General features: G+C 36.8%; 2 protein-coding genes across 3 annotated transcripts; one reads left to right on the forward strand and one right to left on the reverse strand.

Annotated features, from left to right (window-relative positions):
* The first annotated feature begins 3,701 nt into the window (after window positions 1-3,701).
* On the forward strand, window positions 3,702-5,596 carry LOC141901398 (uncharacterized). Its single transcript, XM_074788607.1, has 2 exons — window positions 3,702-3,981; window positions 4,314-5,596. The coding sequence occupies exons 1-2, from the start codon at window positions 3,774-3,776 to the stop codon at window positions 5,474-5,476; spliced, it is 1,371 nt and encodes a 456-aa protein (XP_074644708.1). The 5' UTR covers window positions 3,702-3,773; the 3' UTR covers window positions 5,477-5,596.
* Window positions 5,444-8,585, reverse strand: LOC141901399 (uncharacterized). Of its 2 annotated transcripts, none has more exons than XM_074788608.1 (5): window positions 8,372-8,585; window positions 7,201-7,522; window positions 6,832-7,060; window positions 6,403-6,668; window positions 5,444-6,316 (listed from the first exon to the last, which is right to left on the reverse strand). In XM_074788608.1, the coding sequence occupies exons 1-5, from the start codon at window positions 8,470-8,472 to the stop codon at window positions 6,185-6,187; spliced, it is 1,050 nt and encodes a 349-aa protein (XP_074644709.1). In that variant the 5' UTR covers window positions 8,473-8,585; the 3' UTR covers window positions 5,444-6,184. The 2 variants fall into 2 exon arrangements, with proteins under 2 accessions (XP_074644709.1, XP_074644710.1); XM_074788609.1 differs by lacking the exon at window positions 8,372-8,585 and adding an exon at window positions 7,619-7,689.
* Between the last annotated feature and the right edge of the window lie 5,237 nt (window positions 8,586-13,822).

Here is a 13,822-nt window from a genome sequence, read left to right on the forward strand (position 1 = left end):
GTACCGGTAGCGCCGCTACTTAGCAATAATAAGAACTAATGTTATTGACGATGTTTTGTTAAGTTGAAAGACGCCGAGTACCAGTATATATCCGATAGGTTCGAATCCCCAATTTCTTCGGGATGTTTTGATTTTAAAATAGCGATCGTTTTAATAGATTTGGTCTGATTTGGTGTACCTTATTAAACTTACCCACGGCACCACACCTGCCGGATGTGAAACAGGGGACGTCCTATTCCAATATTGACGCAAAAGATTTAGTGTCAATTTTATAGTACTGTAACGGCGGTATGAATTAAATTCAGCTTATAGACTGAGAGTTATTTTAAGGCAAACTCTAATGGGCTGTTTTGCACATCGTCGAAAGACTTCTCATCCATCGATACTTGATAAAAATGAAATAAAACATCTAGTTCCAATTATCTCATGTAAGCGTAACATTTATTTTGAAAATCTCAACCATACATCAAAACATTTTAAAGCCTTCTATATCAAATGCAATCTTTTGCTAACATAAACAATGGACAAATGGCCATATCTCTATCATATTAATTATATCACGAATGCAAAATATTGCGATATTAATTGAAATCGTTCAACCAACAAATGAATTTAGTTAACATATCATCACAAACCATTCATATCCTTGGCAAAGGACTTATAAGCTTTTAGAATATCCAAACAGGAAAACTTTAGTCTCATTTCTATGCGAGTAGAAATACATTATCATTATAACATCCATATCGTTGCATTATATATAACATCCATATCTTTGCATTATATATATGTTTATAATGTCATATCTCTTAATAATAATCAATCCAATAATTGAATCAATAATACTAATTCATTTATAAATCAATAATTGATAATTAAACTATCAACTCTGCTATAATTGAGTTACACATGAGGTAAAAAAATTATGACATAAAAACTCCTGTCAGAGTAATAGAAGTAACAGTCTAATATCTATTTATTAATTGATGAGACCTGTTTTTCTGGGATATTTTGCTTACTTTTTGGGGTACATACCTCATTTATGTCTTAACAGAATGCCAAAAACGCGGACAACAACTGAATATCCGATATATTTCCAGTTCTGTACCAATTAGATGGATTGGCAAAAAGACTCCTTAAGTCCAGTTGAATGAGAGAGAAAATCCTCCATTTTGTCAAATTTCTTGGATTTGAACATTGTTACCATGCCTACGCCACCCTGATTTAGTTGTTGAGACCCCACAAGAAAAATAACTTCATTTCGTAGGCATGGTGACAATGTAAAAATTCAAGAAATTTGACAAAATGAAACATTAATTAATACATGAAATAAAACATTTTATACAATGAACTGAGCTCTGAATCTGATGAAAATATTCAATCTGAGATCTTGCGAATGATGTTATTTTAGCCCTCTACTTCTGAAAACTGAATAGCGCGCTGTGAACTTCAACTTCAAAACAAATTTGCTGAACAGCAGTGTATCGAAAAACTGTACGTACAGTGCACTGCGAACTGAACACGGCGTCCTCTCACTTAGAAAATTATCGACTTGACAGATTAGTTCGATTTTCGACCGCAGCGGCGCTATACGACATTGGACAAAAGAAACTTTCTACCTTTTGCCACTTGTTGGACAAATTAATTCGCTTGAAATCCGGATTTTTAATGCATACAGGCAGCATAATGAGGAAAACCCATTAACAAACCGTGCAAGCCAACTTAAACACTATGCTCAATATTCCCTGCAAGACGCAAAATATCTTATTTGAACGTTCATGTATAAAACATGGAGCAACTTTTCTTTTGTCAACACGTTGATGGGCGACGGACTATGTCATTATGGTATTCTCTGAAGGAGGTAAATTAAATTTGACAGCTAGTTATATAAATGATGCAGCTTTTGGACAAAAGGGATCTAACTAAATTTCTTTTTAATTCACTGTGGAATGGAATGGAATGGATTGACGCCAACGGCATGCAGTAGGCCCCTACGTATGGGTCATACTGATTAGCGTCAACCAATTAATCTAAATCGGGCTAACCATTCAACAACTGTGAATAATTTATTTGCTGTGGCGTGATAATAATTAGCTTTTTTGAAGAAATGACATACCAACTGTTAGAAAAATGTACCGATTCTTATTTTTAGACTACTACTGAATCTATAAAAGGAGGAGTCATAGACAAAGTTGATTTGCTTAGCTGGTGACACTTCTTGTCAAGTACATCATCTCAAGTACTGGGTGTTTTGTAAGTTTAATTTCAGTATTTATTTACTAAGTGCTGTTCTCTCGGACCTCAGTGCTTTCAAACTAGGCCCACCCCATAGGCTATATAGTCCAGGGTGTATTAGCCACTATTCTTTTATATCCGACTAAAATGCACCTTTTTCTATTTTTAGATTCAGGCTTAGAATGTGCAAATTTTTTGAGATACTGAGAAATCAGATGGCACCAGTAAACTTCAACTGCGAAATTTGCAGCAGGATAGCTGAACGACACAATTTTTAAAAATAAAATGGCTATTCTAATGCTATTTCAATAATAACTTGAGTCAACCAGAGAGAAATAAGTCAATTGCGGATGTACAGTACACCCACTTTTCTTCCCTGTTTCCTGGTACCAAATTTTTAGTCTTAAGCTAAGCGATATTCTAAGGTATACTAGTGGATTTCATTAGAATATGAAGCAATGGAACCAGAATTCTAGCCAGAGTTAAGCGAACTATTGATTCTGATATAGCCTAATGTAAGAACTGATTTCCTTTGTGTACTCTTGCAGAATATGTATTATTTCAAGCTGTTAAATAATATAGTTAGACAAATGTCCAATTATTGGAACTTTCTTGTTGACTCGTTTAATTTTGTGAGTTAAGAGTTCCAGTCAATCCACAATGTGCAGTGCCTAGCCTTCATCTACACTAAAGCCATGCCTGTGTATGGGAAAAAAATATCGTTCGACTCCTATAGGCCAGACACATCAAAGCATGCAATACATTGCAGATAGTAGTCTCCGGCAAGTCGAAAGAGAAAGTAAACCAGGTTTTACCCCGTATCCTACCCGGGAACAAAGACACTTAAAGATTCCTTCCTCCTTGTAGAAATTGTAGAAATATGGCACCCAATTGTAGCAATGCTAAGTACAGTATACTATGACGGTTGAACCTTTATTAACGAATTTCAATGACACCGAAAATAGAATCAAAATAATCATTAGTTCCATGCTATGTTAGCACTTAATTTGGGTTATCAGGTTCAGCCTAACTGTACTTTCATTCAGCTACTACTTGTATGAGACTTGGCAATGATAAGTTGCAAGAAATCACCAAACATAAGAAAAAATATTGTGAATTAATATTACTGTGATTAAGAATTTATTCAAATGAAGTGATAACTTCATTGTTAGATCGTACCGGTATACGCACATAAAACTATGGCAAAAAACACATCTAACAATCCACGCAATCCGCAATCGATCAAGTCGATCATGACGACGACCTTAAGGCATGTCTCTGTAACCGAAGGTAGAGCATAAAACACGGTTCAGGACTCGTCAGCGGACACCGGCCCGGAAAACATTTCAAAACGTGTATTGTCGGTACCTAGCACGATTTCAGCGTTTTTCGGGAATGGGGCTCGCCGCGCTGAGCGCTGCCGCGAGATGGCGCGCGCGTGTTAGTGGCCCTAGTGATTTGAATTTGAATTGTAAACAACATTTTATTCATCTCCGCGTTCGAGCGAATTGACGATTTGAAAAGCGCTTGAATCTATTATAATGCCTCGCTATTGTTGTGTACCCCTTTGTAAGTCAAGAGTAGGCGGATTTAAGTTCCCTACGAACACAGATTTGAAAATGAAATGGCTTGTTGCGATAAAACGACTACAGAGTAGCGAGAAATCTGCAAAATTATGGCAGCCATCGGATACAGCTATCGTATGCCATCGACATTTTTTACCAACGGACTATAAACAGACACTTACCGGTAAATATGGCTTTCCTATTGAGTTTTCCAACTAAGGTGAAATAAGCGGTCAAGATCCAAGGCAGGCTGATTCGTTTAGGCCTCAGCTTGGGCCTATCGATATTATGCAATGTCGATGTTTTGAACTTTTTTTAAAAAGCCAGGCGCTTATTTTCATATCATCATAGTAGTTTGTTGATAACAGGATAATGATATAACTCAATTATGATAATAACAACAATAGGCCTAATAATTTATGTGGTAGATTTATCTTTTTAATTTAAAGGTTGTTGACTTGACTGGCAGCTGTTGATCTTTGAGTAGAAATATGTTTTTTTCTTTATGTGTTTCAGGTTCTAGAAGAAAATTAAAAGAGAATGCCATTCCGCGTATATTTGCCTTCACACCACCAGTTTCCTCAGATTCAGAGAGAGAAAGTAGAGCCAGTCGGCGAAGATTAAAACTGGAGGAAGAACCTGTACACCATGACATAGCCACTGAAGTTGAAATAGGCCTACAACATACCAGCAATTACAGAATGGACATAATAGAGGAACCAACCAATAAAAACACTAACTTGGATAAGAATATTCAGTGTTCCCTCCTTTCAGATCAATTTTTCTGTATCGAGAGATTTATGGTGGATCCTAGGTCGATCAAATATTACACCAGTTTTAAAGACTATGAACATTTGATGATGTTTTTCAGTGTACTAGGACCTGCTGCGTACGATTTGAATTACAAATGTCAGAAACTAACACCGGTCAATCAATTTTTCTTGACATTAATCAAATTAAGGCGTGCCAAGGAAGATATAGAACTGAGTATTCTGTTCGGCATATCAGAGAGTGTAGTTTCTAGGATTGTGTTAACCTGGGTAAACTTCATGTATTTCCAATTAAGTGAAATCAATACATGGCCAGAGAGAGAAGAGATAGACTGTTTCATGCCCAGTGGCTTTAAGCATCATTTTCCGTCAACCAGAGTTATTTTAGATGCTACAGAGATTCCAATTGAAAAGCCGTCGAATGTAAAATCTCAAACTGCAACTTTCAGCACATACAAACATAAGAACACGCTTAAAACTATGGTTGGAATATCACCGAGAGGGGTCGTTAGTTATGTAAGTGAAAGTTATGCGGGTTCAACAAGTGACCGACAAATCATTGAACGATCCCAGCTGTGTTCAAACACCTCAAAATACTTCAGCTCGAATGACAGCATCATGGCCGATAGAGGTATAATGGTACAAGATCTTTTTGCTACCAAGAACATTAAGGTGAACACCCCAACTTTATTGAAGGGCAAGAGTCAACTTGAACCTGAACAAGTAGTTCATGATCGTAGAGTAGCCAGTAAACGCATCCAAGTAGAAAGAGTAATCGGATTGTCAAAAACTTTTCTTATTTTGAAAAAAGACCTGCCGCTTAGTAAAGTCAATATGGGTTCTAGGATAGTTTATGTTTGTTTCAGTATAAGCAATTTCAGACCAGCTATTGTGAACGAATTTGCTTAACCTTATTGTTAATGTCTGTTAATTGATATCTAAAGTATATATTTTTGAGTTTTGTTTTGAGATTCATCGAAACCCCTGCTTTAAAGAAACATCATTGTTTCTCTTAATAGATTATTTAGGTAAATCCCAAATTCTTAGATATCAATTATGGGCCTGGACTGTAATTAATTGTCTGTCGTTGATATTCAAAATCTGTGCGCAATATAACCTATTTCACTTTGACTTAATCCACTCTTTTGCAGTGTTTTCAATTCAAAGGACAAACTAATTTTCATTCCAGTAACAAACCCTTTTATTGATTTAAAACTGGTAAAAACCAAAAATACAACAACGCTACATAAAATCTTTTTAAAATGCATGATAACACAGATATTTTATGTAAAATGGAAGAGTTTGAGTTTTGGGACTAAAGCATTCATGCCATAGTCAGGCGCAGCACATAATGAAATAATAAATAATCATGGTAATGAAATATGGTCAGAAAAGGAGTAAATCATTAATTTTCAAACTTTTGACCCACCATCGTCAGTAATTATGCATATAACTACACAACCTGACAAGTATATCTGTTTGAAATAACTATATATGATAAAAAATATTGATAATAGATGATAAAAAATATTAAAACTTAAAAGTATCAACAAATAGTAAGCCGATATTGACATGAAATCTATATCATACAATTGGGATGTACATGTATTTACAAATTTAGTTGTATGAAGAAACAATTTCACCGAAACGAGATGCAGTTAATCGTAGCTGCCTTTCCTGAAACCATTGACTAGATTCTGCCTGCTTCCTAGTACTCCTTTCTAGTAATATTGCCTGTGTTTCATTTAACTGAAAAGGCAAAATGGAATATTAATTATAAGCACAGAGGGAAGGATAACATAGGTCACTCTCAGACACGTTGATTAAAAACTTACCTTAATAGAGTTTTCCACCCAATATTCAAGCAAAGTTTTTTTCAGATAATCATGGTCAATTGCTGCTGTTTTGATATCGGCTTTCTTGTACTTATACTTGATGGGTAGGTCTAAAGACGATACAGAGCAGTAATTAAGGACAATTCCCCGGACATAATCCTCGTATCCAGCTGATTTCCGGTATTTCACAGGCCTTGGATCCTCCATTGATACCTCGCGTTTCTTTGATTTTGATAGAGGTAAGTCACCAGCCTTGACAGGGGAACCTGTTAAGAAGTGACGGGTAAATTTAAACAAGGTCACAGCCGAGCTAAAAATTGAAAACCAAGTACATTATGTAAAACATTGCCATTACATCAGAATTTATAAAAAATAAGATATATAGGGTACGAATTTGCTGAATGGTGGCGATGTAACCAAACAACTTACCAGTATAAACAGACTTGGGCTTATGGAATGTTTGTAGATTTTCCGTACACGATTTAAGTATTTCGGGAGCGTTAGGCCCATCTGATGACACAAAATTAGCAAACATCAAAAGTACAGCCGCGACATGCTTACAGGTCCCATTAGGACCCTTACCGGCAGGGCACTCACAATGGCTGTTTCTGAATTCACCAGTTGTTTGAGACAATGATATCTGGTACGAGTATGAGATCTGCAATGAAATATAAAAATAAACTAATCAACAATGTTTGCTACATTACAACCTTTTAAGAATACAGTTGTATTGCAGATTTATGTGGATTTAAAGGAGGGAATATTGTGTTATTTTGATGAAATATAAAACTGGCCTACCTTTTTTTTCATAGCAGCACCAACTAATCCAGTCAGATAAACAATTCCGCTTTTGATGAGAATACTGCAGGCTTGAACACGTTGCGATTCTATGAGCTGCTGACCCTTCTCAATAGCTTTAATGTCTTTGGTACAGTGGTTGTCCATTGCCATTCTATACGTGAAATATGCAGTTACTGTGTCAATATTGAATTTTGGCAATACAATCTTATGATCATTTGTAAGCTGTTTGAAACCGCATGTGGGCCATTCCGGAACTGTTTCTTGTGGTAATGTTATGGCCGGTCCCCTAAAATCGTTGTTACGGCCGTATGCTTCTAATCTGCAATGAACACGAAATAATCATGAAATATAAACATCTAATGTCAAAAATCATTCAATCAACTAACAGAAAGTTGACCCAGAGTTGAAATGTTACATCGAAATGATTACTCCAAGCATGGACGTCTATACGTCCATGGTCATACAGATTTGTATTTAACTCAACTGTGTTGTGGTAAGAAGGTATATAAGTAAGGTATTCAGTTTACCGTCACCTCAAGTTGATCAGGGTTCTGACTATAATTCCAATAACATATAAAAATTCAATAGAGACTAGACACAGCAGCAGACATGTCCAATGATTTATGGATACATTGGCAGTAAAATTTGGCATCAGCTTCAATTCATGTTCGATAGATGGCGCCAGTGGTAACTCAGCTGTTGCGATGGTTAGCTGACAAGGCGTCCTACATCCCGATAATAATCCCTACATTTCAAGATATAAACATTGCCATCTAAACTTCTCAAGGCAATCATAATATCAAATAGTGATTTAAAAAACGTTTTATCGATGACTTTTATGTGCATTATGTTTATTTTCCGGACATGAAAACCGAAAAATAATGAAAGATATCGCGGGACGGGACGCGTGGGACCGGCCATAGCCATCCTCGCAGCCCGGGCTGGTGACGGTAAACTTGTACTATACCCTGACCCACAACCCACTGAGGTTTAGCTTTCATCTCTGGATCTATTAAAACACGTTCATTTCACTTGAGCATAGGTCTAGAATCATCGATGATTTTGGCAAAAAATCACTGTTGATTCCATGATCATTGCAACATTTTTGCGCAGACTAAACGACTGAACACCATCAACCGCATGGAAATATGATCGACATTTAAATTACCTTTCAATTAGGTTGATTTTCCTCCCATAGGTTACCGCACCTCGTCGGCTTAACTCTTGTTTCAGCTTCGGTACAGTCCATGACCCGTAATTCTCTGACATTATTACAATTTAAAAGTAGGAAATCGAGCGCGGAAGTGAGCGGAAGTCGATACGCGATGGCTACTAACGCACACACGCCACCTGGTGTCCATAGCGACGGCGAGCCCCATTCCCTGAAATTTTGAGTGAAGTCAATCTTAAGAATCAGCAGAACATGGCGTCACAAGCCCCGGGGCTTGTCACGCCATATCTGACATGGCGTCACAAGCCCCGAGTAAAATGCAGACTATATATAATTCACGCGGAACGAAGATATATGTTCGCGTCGAACAGACCACGTTTTTAAGTCCGATACGACGTGTAAAACCTGAATGATATAATTTCAAGTACCGGTATGTCAATGTGTAATGAATTTCTATTTTTTCTTAACTTATTGTCTAAACGTATACACAGTACCGGTACTTATACATTATTTTGAAGTATCCGTTCAGTGCAACCACTTTGAAAGAAAATTATATCCCTTTTTTACTTAAGATTTTTATGTAAAATTCTTCGAATATGTTTTTTGCAGGTTTCCGTTATGGTGCGAGACGATCAGGAGATCATCAGCTACATTTACCAAAGCGATTTTTTGTATATTTTTACATATGAACAAAATAAAAACAACGATTTATAAACTTTCTAAGACTTAATGATTGTTGTACTACTGATTGAAATTTAAGATAATCAGTCACAATTATTCATTTATTTCTACGGAAATCCGATCGGGTCCTCTCACGCCATGAAAATTGAAGCTATTCTGCAGACCATTTAGGGCTCGATACGCCATATTGGCTGCTGAACATTTGGGGCCTGACACGCATAGAAGACAAATCGCGATTTTTTTAGCAGTATTTGTTTTGTTTTATAAGACTTTATGATTATGAACAATATATATAAATAATTGAAACTAAAGATATAATTAGTGGCAATTAGTTGCTTCCATAGAAAACTGATCGGGTCCTCTCACGCCATATTGGCGGCAGAACACTTTGGGGCCTGACACGCCATGTAGAAGACAGCGTGATTTTAGGAGCTTTTTGAAACAATATTTGCCTTTTTTTCTAAGTCTAAATGATTGACAAACCATGTATAATGATCAATCTTTGAATATTCATGAAAATTATTCATCAATTGAAGCTACTCTGCAGACCGTTCGGGGCCTGACGCCATATTGGCTGCAGAACATCTGGGGCCTGACACGCCATGTAGGAGACAGCGTGATTTTAGGAGCTTTTTGAAACAATATTTGTCTTTTTTCTAAGTCTAAAGGATTGACAAACCATATAGTATGATAAATCTTTGAACATTTAACACAATTAATGACAATTATTCATTTGTTTGTACGGAAAACCGTTCGGGTCCTCTCACGCCATGTCTCAATTGAAGCTATTCTGCAGACCATTTGGGGCCTGACACGCCATATTGGCTGCAGAACATTCGGGGCTTGACACGCCATAGAAGACAAATCGCGGTTTTTCTAGCAGTATTTGTTTTGTTTTCTATCACTTTGTGATTGTCAAATCATGAACAATATATAACTAATTGAAACTAAAGATATAATTAGTGACAATTAATTGCTTCCATAGAAAACCGATCGGGTCCTCTAACGCCATATTGGCTGCAGAACATTTGGGGCCTGACACGCCATGTAGAAGACAACGTGATTTTAGGAGTTTTTTGTAACAGTATTTGCTTTTTTCTAAGACTAAATGATTGACAAACCATATAGTATGATTAATCTTTGAACATTTAAGAGAATTAGTGACAATTATTCATTTGTTTGTAGGAAAACCGATCGGGTCCTCTCACGCCATGTTTCAATTGAAGCTTTTCTGCAGACCATTTGGGGCCTGACACGCCATGTAGAAGGCTTAGTGATTTTAGGAGCCATATTGACTGCAGATCACACTAGATTGGAGCCTGGCTCACCATACATGTTTTTCTAACATTATCTATGTTCTTCTAAGACTAATTGATCAACAAATCATGTGAAATAGATGAATGATTCATTGAAATGTAAGATAGTTCATTAAAATTTTTATTCTGTAAAACTCATTCAGTAGATATGTAATGTTTTTGTATTTTTCATATGCTGGCGAAATATGTGATTGTTTAAATTGTGTTTCAAAATAAAGTGTGTACACTGCATTAGATTAACAAACAACGATCAATTTCTATTCTGTAAAACTCATTTTGTAAATATGTATGCCAGTGAAGTAGGATAAGATAAGTTTTTAATTGTGTTTTAAGTGTAAAATGTTTTCAATCTATCAATACATTCCGTAAATAGATATGTTAAGTTTTACCTTACCCTGGTATTTTCCTGTTCCATCAGATTCTTACAAAATAAGAAATTCATATCAAATAAAGTTTGATTCAAACATTACTCGTTATAAGTTATTGATTAAAAATAATCTTCTGAATCAAATCATTTTCATATATGCGATGTAATATGTAGTTCTTATTATGTATATATAGTACGTTGTAAATCATCTATGACAAATAAATATCCAATCGAATATTTCAACTTCGGAAGAAAAACCCGTGAGACGTAGTCAACGTTTCATCTCCTGCATAGGATTTGATTTTCATTTTATGTTTACCACATGGCGTGTCAGGCCCCAATATGGCGTGACAAGCCTCGGGGCTTGTGACGCCATATGCAGCAGGTCTTAAGATTGCCCTAGATGGAAATTTTGGCGTTTTTCGGAAATTCCCTGAAATTTCAGCGTTTTTATTTCAGCGTTTCAGCTTTTCAGTGTTTCAGCTTTTTCAGCGAAGTTCAGGAACCGGTATATAACACACTCCTATCCGTATGCTGACTCACACTTGACATTCGGAGTAAGCGTTCGCTGTGGGGGAAAGGAGATCGTTCGCTGTGTAGCTTGTGTTTATCGAGTTTTAGGCGACCTTAAAGCTTTAGTATGGTGGCTGATAAGATAAATAACACGAATATGCAAATAAGGGCGACATTACGACAAAACTAAAATAACGCGAGAAAACAATGATTTTGATTTTGTCGCCCGCGACAATTCATTATTTTGGTTTTATCGCCCACGACAATTCATTACTTTAGTTTTATCGCCAGCGACAATACATTATTTTGGCTTTGTCGCCCGCGACAATTCATTATTTTGGTTTTATATTTTGTTTTTGTCGCCCGCGAAATTTTTCTTTTTTGGTTTTGTCGCCCGCGACAATTCAATATTTTGATTTTATCGCCCGCGACAATTCAATATTTTGGTTTTATCGCCAGTGATAATTCATTATTTTGGTTTTGTCTCCCGCGACAATTCATTATTTTGGTTTTGTCGCCCGCGACAATTCACCATTTTTGTTTTATCGCCCGCGACAATTCATTATTTTGGTTTTATCGCCCGCGACAATTCATTATTTTGGTTTTGTCACCCCGACAATTCTTTTTTTGGTTTTGTCGCCCGCGACAATTCAATATTTTGGTTTTATCACCCGCGACAATTCAATATTTTGGTTTTATCGCCCGCAATAATTCATTATTTTGGTTTTACAGCCCGCGACAATTCATTATTTTTGTTTCGTCGCCCGAGACAATTCATTATTTTAGTTTTATCGCCCGCGACAATTCATTATTTTGGTTTTATCGCCCGCGACAATTCAATATTTTGGTTTTGTCGCCCGCGACGATTCACCATTTTGATTTTGTCGCCCGGGACAATTCATTATTTTGGTTTTGTCGCCCTGACGATTCTTTTTTTGGTTTTGTCGCCCGCGACAATTCAATATTTTGGTTTTATCACCCGCGACAATTCATTACTTTGGTTTTATCTCCAGCGACAATTCATTATTTTGGTTTTGTCTCCCGCGACAATTCTTGTTTTTGGTTTTGACGCCCGCGACAATTCATTATTTTGGTTTTATCGCCCGCGGCAAATCAATATTTTGGTTTTATCGCCCGCGATAATTCATTATTTAGGTTTTATCGCCCGCGACAATTCAATATTTTGATTTTATCGCCCGCGACAATTCAATATTTTGATTTTATCGCCCCCGACAATTCAATATTTTGATTTTATCGCCCGCGACAATTCAATATTTTGGTTTTATCGCCCGTGATAATTCATTATTTTGGTTTTGTCTCCCGCGACAATTCATTATTTTGGTTTTTTCACCCGCGACAATTCACCATTTTTGTTTTGTCGCCCGCGACAACTCACCATTTTGGTTTTGTCGCCCGCGACAATTCATTATTTTGGTTTTATCGCCCGCGACAATTCATTATTTTGGTTTTATCGCCCGCGACAATTCATTATTTTGGTTTTGTCACCCCGACAATTCTTTTTTTGGTTTTGTCGCCCGCGACAATTCAATATTTTGGTTTTGTCGCCCGCGACAATTCAATATTTTGGTTTTGTCGCCCGCGACAATTCATTATTTTGGTTTTATCACCCGCGACAATTCAATATTTTGGTTTTATCGCCCGCGATAATTCATTATTTTGGTTTTACAGCCCGCGACAATTCATTATTTTTGTTTTGTCGCCTGAGACAATTCATTATTTTAGTTTTATCGCCCGCGACAATTCATTATTTTGGTTTTATCGCCCGCGACAATTCAATATTTTGGTTTTGTCGGCCGCGACAATTCACCATTTTGATTTTGTCGCCTGAACAATTCACCATTTTGGTTTTGTCGCCCGCGACAATTCATTATTTTGGTTTTGTCGCCCCGACAATTCTTTTTTTGGTTTTGTTGCCCGCGACAATTCATTAGTTTGGTTTTGTCGCCCGCGACAATTCAATATTTTGGTTTTATCACCCACGACAATTCATTACTTTGGTTTTATCACCAGCGACAATTCATTATTTTGGTTTTGTCTCCCGCGACAATTCTTGTTTTTGGTTTTGACGCCCGCGACAATTCATTATTTTGGTTTTATCGCCCGCGGCAAATCAATATTTTGGTTTTATCGCCCGCGATAATTCATTATTTAGGTTTTATCGCCCGCGACAATTCAATATTTTGTTTTTGTCGTCTGCGACAATTCATTATTTTGGTTTTGTCGCCCGAGACAATTCATTATTTTGGTTTTATCACCCGCGACAATTCATTATTTTGGTTTGTCGCCCGCGACAATTCATTATTTTCGTTCTATCGCCCGAGACAATTCATTATTTTGGTTTTATCGCCCGCGACAATTCAATATTTTTGTTTTATCGCCCGCGACAATTCATTAGTTTGGTTTTATCGCCCGCAACAATTCATTAGTTTGGTTTTGTCGCCCGCGACAATTCAATATTTTGGTTTTATCACCCGCGGCAATTCATTAGTTTGGTTTTGTCGCCCGCGACAATTCTTTTTCAGTCCACTTGGGACTTTAGTCCCAGCGGGC

The sequence above is a fragment of the Tubulanus polymorphus genome, chromosome 3 (assembly GCF_964204645.1).
Source record: "Tubulanus polymorphus chromosome 3, tnTubPoly1.2, whole genome shotgun sequence".
In the NCBI taxonomy this organism is placed as follows: domain Eukaryota; kingdom Metazoa; phylum Nemertea; class Palaeonemertea; order Tubulaniformes; family Tubulanidae; genus Tubulanus; species Tubulanus polymorphus.